The 19,709-nt window shown below is 43.5% G+C and overlaps 1 protein-coding gene across 2 annotated transcripts in view; it reads left to right on the top strand.

Moving 5' to 3' along the window:
• Positions 1–19,709, top strand: part of LOC112232983 (methyltransferase-like protein 24) — an 86,713-nt gene that overhangs the window by 48,159 nt on the left and 18,845 nt on the right. For both annotated transcript variants that reach the window (XM_024400325.2, XM_042321904.1), the window contains exon 2: positions 6,952–7,050. In XM_024400325.2, coding sequence (XP_024256093.1) covers positions 6,952–7,050 — 99 coding nt within the window. The remainder of the gene's footprint in view (positions 1–6,951; positions 7,051–19,709) is intronic.

Raw genomic sequence — 19,709 nt, forward strand, 5'->3', positions numbered from 1 at the left:
ACTGAACTCTATCAGAGAAGTAGTTGGTGAACCAGGAGAGGCAATAATTTCTGAAACCAAGGCGATCGAGTCTGCCGATGAGGATGTGGTGATTGGTGACCAGCTGGTGACCAGCTCTGAAACCAGATTGCATAGCGGAGAAGGTATGGTGGGAGTCGAAATGGTCGGTAATCTGTTTGTTGACTTGGCTTTCGAAGACCTTAGAAAGGCAGGGTAGGTTAGATATAGGTCTGTAGCAGTTTGGGTCAAGACTGTCCCCCCCCCTCTTTGAAGAGGGGGATGACCGCAGCTGCTTTCCAATCTTTGGGAATCTCAATAATAGGGGTTGCAACAATTTTGGCAGAATGTTTTTGAAAGAAAGGGTCCAGATTGTCTAGGCCGGCTGATTTAACTCCTCATAATGTTGAAAATACTCATCCTGGGTTAAAATAAGTCAACACTGTTATTTTTACACATCCTTTTCTACTGTGTAGTTTTGATCCAAGGCTCTGGTTAACAATTCACAGCAAATTTGCCAGTGTGACCTGGTATGGATTTTTCAGTGGAACATTTCTACTGTCGATTCAGAATGGTTTAAATAGTTTTTTGGGGGGTAGATGAGAGTGATTCAGGAGTTAAAAGAACTCTGTAATAGTACAATTAACAATCGGTGGTGTAAAATAATCCCAGTGTTGGTGTTAATAACCAGTGTTGAGAGTGTGATTGTGTCAGTTTTACTCTGTGGAGAGTAAAACATTCCCATCATTATCAGATTTTCCACCATACTCTACTGCAGGTAGACATTTTTGGATTGATTTTAATATGTGTTTTATAATATATGCTATTTAGCAGACGCGTTTATCCAAAGCTACTTACAGTCATGGGTACATACTGTACATTTTAAGTATGAGTGGTCCAGAGATTCAAACCCACTATCCTGGCTTACAACTGAAATACACAGGACGATTTTTGCATGTACATCTTATGCATGATAATGGTACCGGAGGGGATGGCTGCCGTTTTACGTGCTCCTAACCAACTGTGCTATTTTGTTAGTTTTTTTGTGTTGTTTGTAACTTGTTTTTTAAAAACTTTTTTTGTACATAATGTTGCTGCTTCCGTCTCTTATGACCGAAAATAACTTCTAGACATCAGAACATCAATTACTCATCTCGACGTGGACAAAGATTTTTTCTTTACGAGTCCGACGCAAAGGACATACTGCTTTCTCAGGAACGTCGTTTGCGTGAAGAAAAGACGGCGGAGGTTGGGATACCTTCTGATAATTCGTAGGTGATTGGCCAACGAGCAATCATTGGAAAACAAAATGGATGATCAAGATTATCCTACCAACGGGACATTAAAAACTGTAATATCTTATGTTTCATAGAGTCGTGGTTGAACGACGACACAGATAATATAGAGTTGGCGGGATTTTCCATGCTTCGGCAGGACAGAGAAGAAACGTCTGGTAAGACGAGGGGCGGGGGTGTGTCTATTTGTCAATAACAGCTGGTGCAGGATGTCTAACATTAAAAAAGTCTTGAGGTATTGCTCGCCTGAGGTAGAATACCTTACGATAAACTGTAGACCACACTATCTACCAACATCATCTATATTATTTGTAGCCATCTATTTACCACCACAAACCGATGTTGGCACTAAGACTGCACTCAAACAGCTGTATAAGGCCGTAAGCAAACATGAAAATGCTCATCCAGAAGCGGCGTTCCTAGTGACCGGGGAATTTAATGTAGGCAAACTTAAATCTATTTTACCTAATTTCTACCAGCCTGTCACATGTGCAACCAGAGGGGGAAAAAACTCGAGACCATCTTACCTCTACACACAGAGAAGCGTACAAAGCTCTCCCTCACCCTCCATTTGGCAAATCTGACCATAATTATATCCTCCTGATTCCTGCTTACAAGCAAAAACGAAAGCAGGAAGTACCAGTGACTCTCTCAATACGGAAGTGGTCAGATGCTATGTTACATGACTTTTTTCCTAGCATAGACTAGAATATGTTCTGAGATTCATCCAATGGCATTGAGGAGTATACCACCTCAGTCATCGGCTTCATCAGTAAGTGCATTGACAATGTCGTCCCAACAGTGACCACATATACATATCCCAACCAGAAGCCATGGATTACAGGCAACATCCGCATCAAACTAAAGGCTGAGCTGCCGCTTTCAAGGAGCGGACCACTAATCCGGACGCTTATAAGAAATTCTGCAAAGCCCTCAGACAAACCATCAAACAGGCAAAGCGTCAATACAGGATTAAGATTGAATCCTACCACACCAGCTCTGACGCTCGTCGGATGTGGCAGGGCTTGAAAACTATTACGGACTACAAAGGGAAACCCAGCCGCCAGCTGCCCAGTGACGCAAGCCTACCAGATGAGCTAAATGCCTTTTATGCTTGCTTCGAGGCAAGCAACACTGAAGCATGCATGAGAGCACCAGCTGTTCCGGATGACTGTGTGATAACGCTCTTGGTAGCCGATGTGAGCAAGACCTTTTAAACAGGTTCACAAAGCCGCGGGGCCAAAGCCGTGTGGCCAGACGGATTACCAGGACGTGTACTCAAAGCACTGACATTTTCATCCTCTTGCTGACCAAGTCTGTAATACCTTCATTTTTCAAGCAGACCACCAAGGAAGCGAAGGTAACCTGCCTAAAAGATTACCGCCCGTGGAACTCAAGTAGGTAGCCATGAAGTGCTTTGAAAGGCTGGTCATGGCTCACATCAACACCATCATCCCGGATACCCTAGACCCACTCCAATTCGCATACCACCCAATATATCCACAGATGACGCAATCTCTATCACACTCCACACCGCCCTTTCCCAATTGGACAAAGGGAACAACATGTGAGAATGCTGTTCATTGGCTACAGCTCAGCGTTCAACACCATAGTGCCCAGAAAGCGCATCACTAAGCTAAGGACGCTGGGACTAAACACCTCCCTCTGCAACTGAATCCTGGACTTCCTGACGGGCCATCCCCAGATGGTAAGGGTAGGCAACAACATGTCTGCCCCACTGATCCTCAACACTGAGGCCCCTGGGGTGTGTGCTTAGTCCCCTCTGTACTCCCTGTTCACCCACGACTGCGTGGCCAAACACAACTCCAGCACCGCCATTAAGTTTGCTGACGTCACAACAGTGGTTGGCCTGATCAGAGACAATGATGAGACAGCCTGGCAGTGTGGTGCCAGGCCAACAACCTCTCCCTCAGTGTAAGCAAGACAAAGGAGCTGATTGTGAACTACAGAAAAAGGAGAGCTGAACCAGCCCCTATTAACATCAACAGGGCTGTAGTGGTGCGGGTCGAGAGTTTCAAGTTCCTTGGTGTCCACTTCACCAACAAACTATCATGGTCCAAACACACCAACACCTTTTCCCCCTCAGGAGACTGAAAATATTTGGTCCCCAGATACTCAAAATGTTCTACAACTGCACCATCAAGATCATCCTGACTGGTTGCATCACCGCCTGGTCGGGCAACTGCTCGGCATCTGACCGTAAGGGGCTACAGAGGGTACTGCGTACGGCCGAGTACATCACTGAGGCCAAGCTTCCTGCCATCCAGGACCTACTGTACATTGATACCCCCACCTCCATTTGTTTTTTACACTGCTGCTACTCACTGTTTATTATCTATGCATAGTCACTTCACCCCTACCAATGTACAAATTACCTTGACTAACCTGTCCCCCGCACATTGACTCTGTATCGGTACCCCCTGTATATAGTCTCGTTATTGTTATTGTAACTTTTTTTGACCCAGACCCCTTTTTTTGACCCAGTTTGGTGACCACTGTTCTAGAGTTTTCCCTGTTAACACTATCAATGTTTCCCTTTACTGTACTTGTATTTATTAGGGATCCCCATTAGCTGCTGCTAGGGCAGCTACTCTAAATGGGGTCCAAACACATTAAAGCACTTACATTACATTCAGTGGCAAGAAAAAGGATGCGAACCCATTTGAAATACCTGGATTTCTGCATAAAATGGTCATCAAATTTGATCTGATCTTCAATCTGAAGCTGGAAGCTTAGATCCTCCAAAACACAATCCAACAAAGCTGCACTGCTTCTGGACACAATGCCCACTTAACCCAGAAGCCAACCGCACCAATGTGTCAGAGGATACACTGTAGACCTGACGACCATGTCAGTGTGCACTGCACCCAGCCCACCACAGGAGTCACTAGTGCACAATGGAACAAGGACATCCCTGCTGGCCAAACCCTCGCCTAACCCAGACGACTCTGGGCCAATTGTGTGCCACCCCATGGGTCTCCCGGTTGCGGCCGGCTGCAAAAGAGCCTGGATTCAAACCAGGATCTCTAGTGGCACAGCTAGCACTACGACTTTAAGTTAGCTGTAGTTGGCTAGCTAGCAAGCAAGTGATGAGAATATTGCCAGCCAGTATGGCAATGGAACATTTAGAACAAACGACTGGGTCACGTGGATAGATACAGAACAAAAAGACTGAATGATTGTGTCGTGTCTCTGGCAACCGAACCGATAGAACGAACAACCAGTCGGCTTGGGTAGCAACCCTAGTTTTGTGTCGGGACTATATCTTGTGGAAGGATGAAATAGTATGAATACATTCATCAAAATAAAAACATTTATGAAAATATGTCAATCATTATTTTAATATATTGGTAACCCGTTGTACAAAAGTGATAATGCCCTCGAAGCCGATGTTTGAAAGATATATTGGCACGATTTGCTAACAACACCCGTGCCAATATATCCTCCAAACAAAGGCATCTCGGGCATTTTCACATAGACATTGAACACCACACATTGGCTGCTACTGTAGGAGGAATGATAGAACAGCTTTTTCCATATTCAAAATGTTATGGGATACATTTCCTCCATTGTTTTTTATAGTAGCCCACTCTGGTAGGCCTACATTATATTCAAATAGCCACAATTAAACTGTAATTGAAAGCGGGTACAGCGTCTGTGTTTACAGTAAACGTGTGCTGGAAATTTCACAGAACGTTCAGGTTTGAGCTCAGCAGACCTGAAATTTATTCAATGCTGAAATAAATTTGAGGTAACATTGCTTATGTATAGTTAATGTATTTTTCTAAAGAGTTACGTTTTAATGATAACATTCACCTCCAGTAGGAACTCACATGGTCCACAGGACTGAAAATGAACTAATTAAACATCCAAGTCTCTGTCACTATAATAAATAGGAAGAGGAAGAGAGAGGCCCAACTCAGCAGAAAATCTGTCTTGCTCCAGCAGGTGCCGTTTTATTATTATTTTTTTGCCCACCAAGCAAGGAGTTTTTGTATGGCGGTCAATGAGAAAGTTTCAAATTTTGTCAACAAAACATTTATGGTTTATTTTCTACATGCAGATTTTTTGACCGAATATACGTTTTGTAATGCTTAAGTTGTTACGAGTGTACTGACACGTGACATCCCGACAAAACCCCTTTTTATATTGGAGTTGTCTCGAGATGTGCCATGCATATGCATAGCCGAGGCTAGTAGCATAATGTCTCTCTCCATTGAATACAGGCAGTTAACGTGAACAACCCTAATCGAATATTCAAAAAAGAATTACAACAATATATCCATAATATTTGCTAAAATTCACTCGGAAAGGCAAAGCACACTGGGAAATTAAATTGGAGGTGTGGCTTAGTGGGGGACGTGGCTTTCGATTTGTTGTTTTTGGCCATCTGTGAGTGCAAGTGTTGTAACAGTTGAAGTGGTCTATGGTTATGTTATAAAACATTATGAGCATGTCAGCTGCCAGTCCTGAAGTCTTTGTAAATGTTTATGTAAGACCATAAGGCATTACAGACTTGTAAATATAATTGAAATCCAAAATGAGCGACACAGACATTTTTGTGTAATGGTTAAAAATCCTGTATGATGTGTTATTGCATCAGTACTAAGCACAGTGCTAATTTAACACTACCATGTACTACTGTAGGACAAATAACAGTACACTGTGCACAGTTACAACACATGAAAATACATACACACTGTTAATATTTTCCACATGAAAACACAGAAAGGGAGCACAGACACATGCCAACATGATCCAGTTATCATCATTCTATAATTGTAGTGCAAACAGAACCACACCATGGAACGTACTCCTCCAGTTGTCTAGTTGGCCAAAATGGAGATAGATTGCTGGAACACAGCACATTGCTATTATTCTCTCTCTCTCTCTCTCTCTCTCTCTCTCTCTCTCTGCTGTAATCACAAACAGACACATTCCTGTGATGATGAATGAGGTCACTGAGCCTAGGCCTGTAAAGCAGCCAGGAACAACAGGAATGTGACACAGAAACCCTCCTGTAGAGGGGTATGTACTGGGACAGAAACAGAAACACGTTTCCAGTCTCACAGTTGGGTGGATACTGTAGCAGGACACAAGGTTTTGGCATTAACGTCACTTTAATGGATGACAGAGGGCGGATTTGATTATGCTGAGCAGTGGAGCACCGGTCTGTGGCCCGTAACGGGAATGGGCAAAAGCGGTGCGAGAGGAGCACCCGTCTCAAATCAGTAATCTGTGCCGCTTGGTCATGTTGTCAACAAAGCAGCATGGTAATTTTTAGAAAACCATACAAAATCTCTTTTCCATTAAATATATGTTTGAATTTTCTAACTTGTTAGAGGCATTACAACATTTATTTTGTATGTGAAAACACAGAATCATACTCATTACTACTTGTGGTTAATTATGTCACATTTGTTCTGAGCCAACTTCACCGGGGGCTTTGAACGGGGACCTGGCTCATGTCTGGGAGGAAGCACGGTTTCGAAACGAAAGCAATCATCTTTCACCTAGTGCAAAACACGCCTACCCAGGAGCCAGGGCCAGATTAATCTAATCCCCTCAGTCATTTTTAGGATTCCACACTGATAGTAACACTGATGCTGATTGGCTGTCTCCCTGTTGCTTTTTCCAGTCTCCCAGGTGGCATATAGAGCTCGAGCCGTGGGCCAGTGACAACCACTCCCTGGAGGAGGAAGCTAGGAGGTTCCTTCACTACATCACTACACCACAGGTGGGTCACACTCATTTAATGGTTTTATCCAAATTGGCACCCTATTCCCTATATCTAGGTGGCAAAGGTCCGGATGGATATTGTCATTTATCAGCATAGTAACAAACCCTCACCTCACGACCCATGCGAGTCTGGTAGAAAATGAACAGTCAATCGTGTGTTCAATGAAATTTTATGATATTTAGATGAAATCAGATCAAAGTATGATGACCAAAGTATGTACTGTTGCTTCTACAATTATAAAGTTTGATCATAAAGTTACTGGTCACCTCCCCCCTTGTCAAACACTTGGATTCAGGAAGCTGGATTTTGCAGCTATGCAACTTTTCAGGGAAGTCAGGAACCAATATACACAGTCAGTTAGGAAAGCTAAGGCTAGCTTTTTCAAGCAGAAATTTGCATCCTGTAGCACTAATTCCAAACAGCTTTGGAACACTGTAAAGTCCATGGAGTATAAGAGCACATCATCCCAGCTGCCCACTGCTCTGAGGCTAGGAAACACTGTCACCACCGATAAATCTACGATAATCGATCATTTCAATTAGCATTTTTCTACGGTTGGCCATGCTTTCCACCTGGCTACCCTTACCCCGACCAACAGCTTTGCACCCCCCGCAGAAACTTGCCCAAGCCCCCCTGCTTCTCCTTCACCCAAATCCAGACAGTTTATGTTCTGAAAGATCTGCAAAATCTGGATCCCTACAAATCAGCTGGGCGAAACAATCTGGATCATCTCTTTCTAAAATTATACACCAAAATTGTTACTAGCCTGTTCAGCCTCTCTGAGATCCCCAAAGATTGGAAAGCTGCCACGATCATCTTCCTCTTCAAAGGGGGAGACACTCTAGACCAAAACTGTTATAGACCTATGTATATCCATCCTGCCCTGCCTTTCTATGATCTTTGAAAGCCAAGTTAACAAACAGATCACCGAACATTTCGAATCCCACCGTACCTTCTCCACTATGCAATCTGGTTTCCGAGCTGGTCATGTGTGCACCTCAGCCACGCTCAAGGTCCTTAACGATATCATAACTGCCATCAATAAAATACAGTACTGTGCAGCCTTTTTCATCGACCTGGCCAAGGCCTTCGACTCTGTAAACCACCGCATTCTTAACGGCAGACTCAATAGCGTTGGAATAGTAACCGAAAGGTTGCAAGATCGAATCCCCAAGCTGAGGTAAAAACCTGTCGTTCTGCCCCTGAACAAGGCAGTTAACCCACTGTTCCTGGGCCGTCATTGAAAATAAGAATTTGTTCTTAACTGACTAAAGATCATCAAGGACATCAACCACCCGAGCCACTGCCTGTTCACCCCGCTGTCATCCAGAAGGCGAGGTCAGTACAGGTGCATCAAAGCTGGGACCGAGAGACTGAAAAACAGCTTCTATCTCAAGGCCATCAGACTGTTAAACAGCCACCACTAACATTGAGTGGCTACTGCCAACACACTGTCAATGACACTGACTCTACTCCAGCCACTTTAATCATGGGAATTGATGGGAAATTATGTAAATATATCACTAGCCACTTTAAACAATGCTACCTTATATAATGTTACTTACCCTACATTGTTCATCTCATATGCATACGTTGATACTGTACTCTATATCATCGACTGCATCCTTATGTAATACATGTATCACTAGCCACTTTAACTATGCCACTTGGTTTACATACTTATCTCATATGTATATACTGTACTCGATATCATCTACTGTATCTTGCCTATGCTGCTCTGTACCATCACTCATTCATATATCCTTATGTACATATTCTTTATCCCCTTACACTGTGTATAAGACAGTAGTTTTTTTTTGGAATTGTTAGTTAGATTACTTGCTCGTTATTACTGCATTGTCGGAACTAGAAGCACAAGCATTTCGCTACACTCGCATTAACATCTGCTAACCATGTGTATGTGACAAATAAAATTTGATTTGATTTGATTTTGTCTAGTTAAATAAAGGTAAAAATAACTAAAATAGCCTTGGTTTCACAAATGACTGCCTCTTCTGGTTCACCAACTACTTCTCAGATAGATTTCAGTGTGTCAAATTGTAGGGCCTGTTGTCCGGACCTCTGGCAGTCTCTATCAGGGTGCCACAGGGTTCAATTCTCGGGCAGACTCTTTTCTCTGTATATATCACAGATGTCGATCTTGCTACTGGTGACTCTCTGATCCACCTCTACGCAGACAACACCATTCTGTATACATCTGGCCCTTCTTTGGACACTGTGTTAACAAACCTCCAAACAAGATTCAATGCCATACAACACTCCTTCTGTGGCCTTCAACTGCTTTTAAATGCTAGCTAAACTAAATGCATGCCCTTCAACCGATTGCTGGCCACACCCGCCCTCCCGACTAGCATCGCTACTCTGGACGGTTCTGACTTAGAATATGTGGACAACTACAAATACCTAGGTGTCTGGTTAGACTGTAAACTCTCTTTCCAGACTCACATTAAGCATCTCCAATCCAAAATTAAATCTAGAATTGGGTTCCTATTTTGCAACAAAGTCTACTTCACTCATGCTGCCAAACATACCCTCGTAAAACTTACTATCCTACCGATCCTTGACTTCGGCCATGTCATTTACAAAATATCCTCCAACACTATACTCAGCAAATTGGATGTAGTCCATCACAGTGCCATCTGTTTTGTCACCAAAGCCCCATGTACTACCCACCACTGTGACCTGTATGCTCTCTTTGGCTGGCCCTCGCTACATATCAAATCAAATCGAATTTAGTTATATAGCCCTGATATCAGCTGATATCTCAAAGTGCTGTACAGAAACCCAGCCTAAAACCCCAAACAGCAAGCAATGCAGGTGTAGAAGCATGGTGGCTAGGAAGAACTCGCTACAAAGGACAAAACTTAGGAAGAAACCTAGATAGGAACCAGGCTATGAGGGGTGGCCAGTCCTCTTCTGGCTGTGCCGGGTGGAGATTATAACAGAACATGGCCAAGATGTTCAAATGTTCATAAATGACCAGCATGGTCAAATAATAGTAATCACAGTGGTTGTCGAGGGTGCAACAGGTCAGCATGGCCAGGTGGACTGGAGACAGTAAGGAGTCATCATGCCAGGTAGTCCTGAGGCATGGTCCTAGGGCTCAGGTCCTACGAGAGAGAGAAAGAAAGAAAGAAAAAGCATACTTAAATTCACACAGGACACCGGATAAGACAGGAGAAATACTCCAGATATAACAGACTAATCCTAGCCCCCCGACACATAAACCACTGCAGCATAAATACTGGAGGCTGAGACAGGAGGGGTCAGGAGACACTATGGCCCCATCCGATGATACCCCTGGACAGGGCCAAACAGGCAGGATATAACCCCACCCACTTTGCCAAAGCACAGCCCCCACACCACTAGAGGGATATCTTCAACCACCAACTTACCATCCTGAGACAAGGCCGAGTATAGCCCACAAAGATCTCCGCCACGGCACAACCCAAGGGGTGTGCCAACCCAGACAGGAGGACCACGTCAGTGACTCAACCCACTCAAGTGACGCACCCCTCCTAGGGACGGCATGGAAGATATTCATCGCCAAACCCACTGGCTCCAGGTCATCTATAAGTCTTTGGTAGGTAAAGCCCCGCCTTGTCTCAGATCACTGGTCACCATAGCAACACCAACCGTAGCACGCGCTCCAGCAGGTATATTTCACTGGTCATCCCCAAAGCCAACACCTCCTTTGGCTGCCTTTCCTTCCAGTTCTCTGCTGCCAATGACTGGAACAAATTGCAAAAATCACCTGAAGCTGGAGACTTATATCTCCCTCTATAACTTTAAGCATCAGCTGTCAGAGCAGCTTACCGATCACTGTATCTTTAAATAGCACACTCAACTACCTCATCCCCATATTGTTATTTTTAGATATCTTCACATCTATCAATCCAGTGTTCATGCTAAATTGTAATTATTTCACCTCTATTGCCTAATCATTGCCTTACCTCCCTAATCTTACTACATTTGCACACATTGTACATAGTTTTTTCTACTGTAAGTTTGTTTATCCCAAGTGTAACTCTGTGTCGTTGTTTTTGTTGCACTGCTTTGCTTTATCTTGGCCAGGCCACTTGTTCTCAACTGGCCTACCTGGTCAAATAAAGGTGACATTTTTATTTTTAGAATAATTTGGTGACATCACCCTTATTTAATTTTAATACACCAACGGTAACATGATATTCTCTTACCTAATTTATACAAGTACCGCCTTGTAACCAAGATCGGAGAAGACGTGTTTGCAGAGGAGTGTGGTTTATATAGCTAGATAACTATTCTATTGATGCCCAGATTTGGCTGTAGGGTGTCAGCAATATTTTTAAAAGTTTACCGTTATTCATCTATGACAAAGATTCTTACAGTATACAGTATGTTTCCCATTTCTTCTGTGTTGGGTGTATGTTTGGGTGCTATCCAGAGCTCCATACCTTCCTACAGTGCCTGTGCTATCTTTTGATACACGGTATTACTGGTAGTGCACACAAGGGAGGCAACTTTTTTTTGTTACATAGAAAAGACAAAAAAACTTCACTTACCAAAACGCTAACAAAATGCTAACAAGTACTCAGCATCCTCATAGTGGATGCTAGATAAATGCTTGTGAGCACATGGAAACATTTACTACTAAGATAGACAACACAGCTCGTAAAGTTATGCAAGTATCTCAAAACGCAGTTTGCAGCATGCACAAAACAAATATTAGACAGCAGGGATCCTAATTCCAGAGAGGATCACGCAATCTAAAGTTAGACACTTAGATAACGTTAGGAAGTTTGCAAAACCCAGCTGGAGAGAATTTATTTGGCACATCTTAGATAGTTAACGTAATACTTACAAGATATATAGCTGGCAAACATAAAATGTGATTTTAACTTCTAAATGAGAGAATTGTTTCATAAGTAAACTTATGCTCAATCAGTTACCCCATCCATGGGAGCACAGACATTGGTTAGAAGGATGAAACACACCCCTTCTCCTACCCAGTACAAAAGCCCCCTAACGATCATGAACATTTAGTTCCAGAAATGTGAGGACTGCTGTCCTAAGGTTTAGAAGGGCGAATTTCAATGTGGATGTGACGATTACCACGCTGGAATGGTACATTTCGACTAGACCAGCCAGAATACAGCATGAGCTGGTTATGGCAACTCCTAGATGTCGAGTTATCAGCTGCAGCTGTAAACGTACGTGGCCTAGAAAAGGACAGACAATCTCCTAAGAACGACAGGGTACTTCAACGTATCCGCTCCACAACACTACGACCAGAAAGATTCTTCAAAGGACAATGGCGATGTCTGCTGGGCAAACCAGTCTTCCATCTTCGACCCATCTATCGAAGTGCAGCTCAGAGTAAATATATATCTTGCATTTTCCATTTCCCGAATGGGCGCTTATTATAATGCATACAATTCTGTATTTACGGTAGCATAGCTTCTCAAGGTCCAATAGAGACCCAATCCCTTTGTCCCTCTGTCTTCCCGCTCTTTCATTCAAACCAAACCCCCTTCCTTTGTGTAACCAGCCGTCATATCGGGTTAGCCCACTAGGGGCTTTTCATGACATAATTAGTAATCTATGTGTGATCTATCCTGTGTATATATATGTAATTCTGTGTAATTATTGAGGTATTTAGTAAAGAAATAATTTAGACAATTTGTGTTTTGCTGATTCAACTTGTTAGCTAGGGTTCGTACAGATAACCAAGTACTTACGAAAATCAGAATGAGACCAATCGAGGTGACGATTAATAGTTGAATGCTATTGATATAAAAGATTTTCAGACCTTTAAGAGAGTGGATTCGGGAGATAACCACTCTATATAAATTAATGCTTCCATGGTGCCCCAGGTTATTAATGGTTTAATTCAATCACGTAATCAATTAAACGTTAGGTAATCGATTTGATAAAATAACATATCATATAATTGAATCATAGTCAGAGACACGACACCAGCATGGACCAGCTTTGAATTTATGCTGGTCTATAACCAACTCTAACTGTAAATAAAGCACCCTTTTCATATAAAGTGGGGCAAAAAAGTATTTAGTCAGCCACCAATTGTGCAAGATCTCCCACTTAAAAAGATGAGAGAGGTCTGTAATTTTCATCATAGGTACACTTCAACTATGACAGACAAAATTAGAAGAAAAAAAATCGAGAAAATCACATTGTAGGATTTTTTATGAATTTATTTGCAATTTATGGTGGAAAATAAGTATTTGCGCAATAACAAAAGTTTATCTCAAAACTTTGTTATATACCCTTTGTTGGCAATGACAAGAGGTCAAACGTTTTCTTTAAGTCTCCACAAGGTTTTCACACACTGTTGCTGGTATTTTGGCCCATTCCTCCATGCAGATCTCTAGAGCAGTGATGTTTTGGGGCTGTTGCTGGGCAACATGGACTTTCAACTCCCTCCAAGGATTTTCTATGGGGTTGAGATCTGGAGACTGGCTAGACCACTCCAGGACCTTGAAATGCTTCTTACGAAGGCACTCCTTCGTTGGCCGGGCGGTGTGTTTGGGATAATTGTCATGCTGAAAGACCCAGCCACGTTTCATCTTCAATGCCCTTGCTGATGGAAGGAGGTTTTCACTCAAAATCTCACGATACATGGCCCCATTCATTATTTCCTTTACATGGATCAGACGTCCTGGTCCCTTTGCAGAAAAACAGCCCCAGAGCATGATGTTTCCACCCCCATGCTTCACAGTAGGTATGGTGTTCTTTGGATGCAACTCAGCATTCTTTGTCCTCCAAACACGACGAGTTGAGTTTTTACCAAAAAGTTATATTTTGGCTTCATCTGACCATTTGACATTCTCCCAATCTTCTTCTGGATCATCCAAATGCTCTCTAGCAAACTTCAGACAGGCCTGGACATGTACTGGCTTAAGCAGGGGGACACGTCTGGCACTGCAGGATTTGAGTCCCTGGCGGCGTAGTGTGTTACTGATGGTAGGCTTTGTTACTTTGGTCCCAGCTCTCTGCAGGTCATTCACTAGGTCCCCCCGTGTGGTTCTGGGATTTTTGCTGTTCTTGTGATCATTTTGACCCCACAGGGTGAGATCTTGCGTGGAGCACCAGATCGAAGGAGATTATTAGTGGTCTTGTATGTCTTCCATTTCCTAATAATTGCTCCCACAGTTGATTTCTTCAAACTAAGCTGCTTACCTATTGCAGATTCAGTCTTCCCCGCAGGTCTACAATTTTGTTTCTGGTGTCCTTTGACAGCTCTTTGGTCTTGACTATAGTGGAGTTTGGAGAGTGACTGTTTGAGGTTGTGGACAGGTGCCTTTCATACTGATAACAAGTTCAAACAGGTGCCATTAATACAGGTAACGAGTGGAGGACAGAGGAGCCTCTTAAAGAAGAAGTTACAGGTCTGTGAGAGCCAGAAATCTTGCTTGTTTGTAAGTGACCAAATACTTATTTCCCACCATAATTTGCAAATAAATTCATTAAAAATCCTACAATGTGATTTTCTGGATTTTTTTGTTTTATTTTGTCTGTCATAGTTGAAGTGTACCTATGATGACAATTACAAGCCTCTCTCATCTTTTTAAGTGGGAGAACTTGCACAATTGGTGGCTGACTAAATACTTTTTTGCCCCACTGTATGTTCATTGAAAGAGAATTTGTCTTGCTTGACAACTCAAACATACTCCATTGATTACCATAGAGAAGGCGTTCTGATTCATCTGATTTGTCTCTTTCCTACTGTAGTTTACGAAAGTTCAATCAGGCAGACTGATCTGAATGCTTATTTAACTTTATCCAGTGAAGATAACACAATTCAAATCAAATCAAATCACATTTTATTTGTCACATACACATGGTTAGCAGATGTTAATGAAGGTGTAAGCGAAATGCTTGTGCTTCTAGTTCCGACAATGCAGTAATAACCAACAAGTAATCTAGCTAACAATTCCAAAACTACTACCTTATAGACACAAGTGTAAGGGGATAAAGAATACGTACATAAAGATATATGAGTGAGTGATGGTACAGAGCGGCGTAGGCAAGATACAGTAGATGGTATTGAGTGCAGTATATACATATGAGATGAGTATGTAAACAAAGTGGCATAGTTAAAGTGGCTAGTGATACATGTATTACATAAAGATGCAGTAGATGATATAGAGTACAGTACATACATATACATATGAAATGAATAATGTAGGGTATGTAAACATTATATTAGGTAGCATTGTTTAAAGTGGCTAGTGATATATTTTACATCATTTCCCATCAATTCCCATTATTAAAGTGGCTGGAGTTGAGTCAGTGTGTTGGCAGCAGCCACTCAATGTTAGTGGTGGCTGTTTAACAGTCTGATGGCCTTGAGATAGAAGCTGTTTTTCAGTCTCTCGGTCCCAGCTTTGATGCACCTGTACTGACCTCGCCCTCTCGATGATAGCGGGGTGAACAGGCAGTGGCTCGGGTGGTTGTTGTCCTTGATGATCTTTATGGCCTTCCTGTGACATCGGGTGGTGTAGGTGTCCTGGAGGGCAGGTAGTTTGCCCCCGGTGATGCGTTGTGCAGACCTCACTACCCTCTGGAGAGCCTTACGGTTGTGGGCGGAGCAGTTGCCGTACCAGGCGGTGATACAGCCCGACAGGATGCTCTCGATTGTGCATCTGTAGAAGTTTGTGAGTGCTTTTGGTGACAAGCCAAATTTCTTCAGCCTCCTGAGGTTGAAGAGGCGCTGCTGCGCCTTCTTCACGATGCTGTCTGTGTGGGTGGACCAATTCAGTTTGTCTGTGATGTGTACGCCGAGGAACTTAAAACTTACCACCCTCTCCACAACTGTTCCATCAATGTGGATAGGGGGGTGTTCCCTCTGCTGTTTCCTGAAGTCCACAATCATCTCCTTAGTTTTGTTGACATTGAGTGGGAGGTTATTTTCCTGACACCACACTCCGAGGTTATTTTCCTGACACCACACGCCCTCACCTCCTCCCTGTAGGCCGTCTTGTCGTTGTTGGTAATCAAGCCTACCACTGTTGTGTCGTCAGCAAACTTGATGATTGAGTTGGAGCGTGCGTGGCCACGCAGTCGTGGGTGAACAGGGAGTACAGGAGAGGGCTCAGAACGCACCCTTGTGGGGCCCCAGTGTTGAGGATCAGCGGGGTGGAAATGTTGTTGCCTACCCTCACCACCTGGGGGCGGCCCGTCAGGAAGTCCAGTACCCAGTTGCACAGGGCGGGGTCGAGACCCAGGGTCTCGAGCTTGATGACGAGCTTCGAGGGTACTATGGTGTTAAATGCCGAGCTGTAGTCGATGAACAGCATTCTCACATAGGTATTCCTCTTGTCCAGATGGGTTAGGGCAGTGTGCACGTTTAAATGTTTTCCTCACGTCGGCTGCAGTGAAGGAGAGTCCGCATGTTTTAGTTGCGGGCCGTGTCAGTGGCACTGTATTGTCCTCAAAGCAGGCAAAAAAGTTATTTAGTCTGCCTGGGAGCAAGACATCCTGGTCCGTGACTGGGCAGGTTTTCTTTTTGTAATCCGTGATTGACTGTAGACCCTGCCACATACCTCTTGTGTCTGAGCCGTTGAATTGAGATTCTACTTTGTCTCTATACTGACGCTTAGCTTGTTTGATTGCCTTGCGGAGGGAATAGTTACACTGTTTGTATTCGGTCATGTTTCCGGTCACCTTGCCCTGATTAAAAGCAGTGGTTCAGGCTTTCAGTGTCACGCGAATGCTGCCATCAATCCACGGTTTCTGGTTTGGGAATGTTTTAATCGTTGCTATGGGAACGACATCTTCAACGCACGTTCTAATGAACTCGCTCACCGAATCAGCGTATTCGTCAATGTTGTTGTCTGACGCAATACGAAACATATCCCAGTCCACGTGATGGAAGCAGTCTTGGAGTGTGGAATCAGATTGGTCGGACCAGCGTTGAACAGACCTCAGCGCAGGAGCTTCTTGTTTTAGTTTCTGTCTGTAGGCAGGGATCAACAAAATGGAGTCGTGGTCAGCTTTTCCGAAAGGAGGGCGGGGCAGGGCCTTATATGCGTCGCGGAAGTTAGAATAGCAGTGATCCAAGGTTTTTCCACCCCTGGTTGCGCAATCGATATGCTGATAAAATTTAGGGAGTCTTGTTTTCAGATTAGCCTTGTTAAAATCCCCAGCTACAATGAATGCAGCCTCCGGATAAATGGATTCCAGTTTGCAAAGAGTCAAATAAAGTTTGTTCAGAGCCATCGATGTGTCTGCTTGGGGGGGAATATATACGGCTGTGATTATAATCGAAGAGAATTCCCTTGGTAGATAATGCGGTCGACATTCTCAATCAGGTGAACAGAAGGACTTGAGTACCTGTATGTTGTTATGATCACATCACGTCACGTTAACCATGAAGCATACGCCCCCGCCCCTCTTCTTACCAGAAAGATGTTTGTTTCTGTCTGCGCGATGCGTGGAGAAACCAGTTGGCTGCACCGACTCCGATAGCGTCTCTCCAGTGAGCCATGTTTCCGTGAAGCAAAGAACGTTACAGTCTCTGATGTCCCTCTGGAATGCTACCCTTGCTCGGAATTCATCAACCTTGTTGTCAAGAGACTGGACATTGGCGAGAAGAATGCTAGGGAGTGGTGCACGATGTGCCCGTCTCCGGAGTCTGACCAGAAGACCGCTCCGTTTCCCCCTTTTACGAAGTCGTTTTTTTGGGTTGCCGGCTGGGATCCATTCCGTTGTCCTGGGTGAAAGGCAGAACACAGGATCCGCTTCGCGAAAGTCATATTCTTGGTCGTACTGATGGTGAGTTGATGCTGCTCTTATGTTCATTAGTTCTTCTCGACTGTATGTAATGAAACCTAAGATGACCTGGGGTACTAATGTAAGAAATAACACGTAAAAAAAAAAAAAAAACTGCATAGTTTCCTAGGAACGCGAAGCGAGGCGGCCATCTCTGTCGGCGCCGGGAATGTCACTTAGTTTCTTATTATACGGACATAGTTAGAATGAATACAAATGTATCATCATCATTATAGCATCTTATTTCTTCTCCTCTTTCCTATTAGCCACATGTGGAATGTCATTCACCTATTTAACTTATAGCCTATAAGCACGGCACAATAATTCACATTCCTCATGCTTGCTGTTCAACCTATCGGCTCACTTTTGCAATTATCACTTTCCTTTCTCTCTTACCCATGTTCTCTCACTAGCTGTTTTCAGCAACAGTTTTCAACAACCATCCACCTCCCCACCACCACCAGCTATGATCATTTTAAGGCCCCTCATTGGAACTCCTATTCTCCAGCTGAGGGGTTTCGATGCCACCTGCCCAGCAAAGGGCTACCTGTCATCAGCATCTGGCTCCGAGGAGCATTTCTCGGAGATGAGGCCATACCCAAAACGATGTAATAAAATTCCATACTGCATTCTGTCTCTGTTGTTCATTCAGTTAAGCCTGTACTCGATTTAACGAAATCAATGAGATGTTCTTGCCTTTTTTTGTTCGTTGATTGATGTGTTGTTTGAGGATGCGAGGCAGAGACAGGGTCGGCTTTTATGCCCTTGTGTCTTATAATCAACAAAATACAAACTCCAACTGCACTGTGTGAGAGAGGCTATGCCATCAATCAAGTTGTTTAAAAAGTAAAGTAAGTTTTATCATTGCTATAGTCCAACCATTTTCTGATAACGAAGGCCATTGTGCCTCTGTAATCAAATTATGTTAAGAAACATCAGCAAACCTCTTTTCTTTCATATACCGTGGGCCTACAGAGTTCTGCTAATGACGAAGCACTTACTCTACAGTATATCTTACATGGCAGGCATGTAGCTTATAATGAATTAGCCTTTGGATGTGTGTGTGTGTGTGTGTGTGTGTGTGTGTGTGTGTGTGTGTGTGTGTGTGTGTGTGTGTGTGTGTGTGTGTGTGTGTGTGTGTGTGTGTGTGTGTGTGTGTGTGTGTGTGTGTGTGTGTGTGTGTGTGTGTGTGTGTGTGTGTGTGTTGTGAAGGAGGGTTGTTGGGGGTGAATCGCCTATCATCTCATCTGACAGGCGGAGAGGGAGTTGCAGTGACTATAACAGCTTCCTCAGCAGTAATTCTGACTGACGTCGTGGCTGGTGGAACTCAACTTGTGAGAGAGGTACGCTGCACTGCGTTTGGCAAATCATTAGCAGTCAATGCAACACACACACAACAGTGGGAAAGGTGGAGACTGATCAAGGTAACATACTGTGTAGTGTTGCAGTATATTCACAATGACAACAACGTGTCAGTACCTTTCTATTTATAATAGCTCGCAATATAGTCCAGCATACTGTTACAATAACACATGTTCAAATCAACAATAATGGGCCAATGCAATTAGGAAACTCTACAACACATAACTGCAACAGCTAAACAAAAATCCTCCAATACAACAGTATCATCGCTACCACAGCAATACATGGATGGATAACTGCCTCCCATTTCAGCATATCTCAAGGGGCTCTCCACAACACAATCTATTCATAAGGCTGTTTAAAATTTTCTTCCATTCTGCAATTTTTTTTACAATGCCATTGTTGCAGAGTGCTTGACAGAAGTCCCCAAGGCTCCAAGTATGACTGTTATTCCCTCACAATAAGTCACAGCTCTTGACTTGGTCATGCCTCCTATTGCC

The sequence above is a fragment of the Oncorhynchus tshawytscha genome, linkage group LG05 (assembly GCF_018296145.1).
Source record: "Oncorhynchus tshawytscha isolate Ot180627B linkage group LG05, Otsh_v2.0, whole genome shotgun sequence".
Classification (NCBI taxonomy): domain Eukaryota; kingdom Metazoa; phylum Chordata; class Actinopteri; order Salmoniformes; family Salmonidae; genus Oncorhynchus; species Oncorhynchus tshawytscha.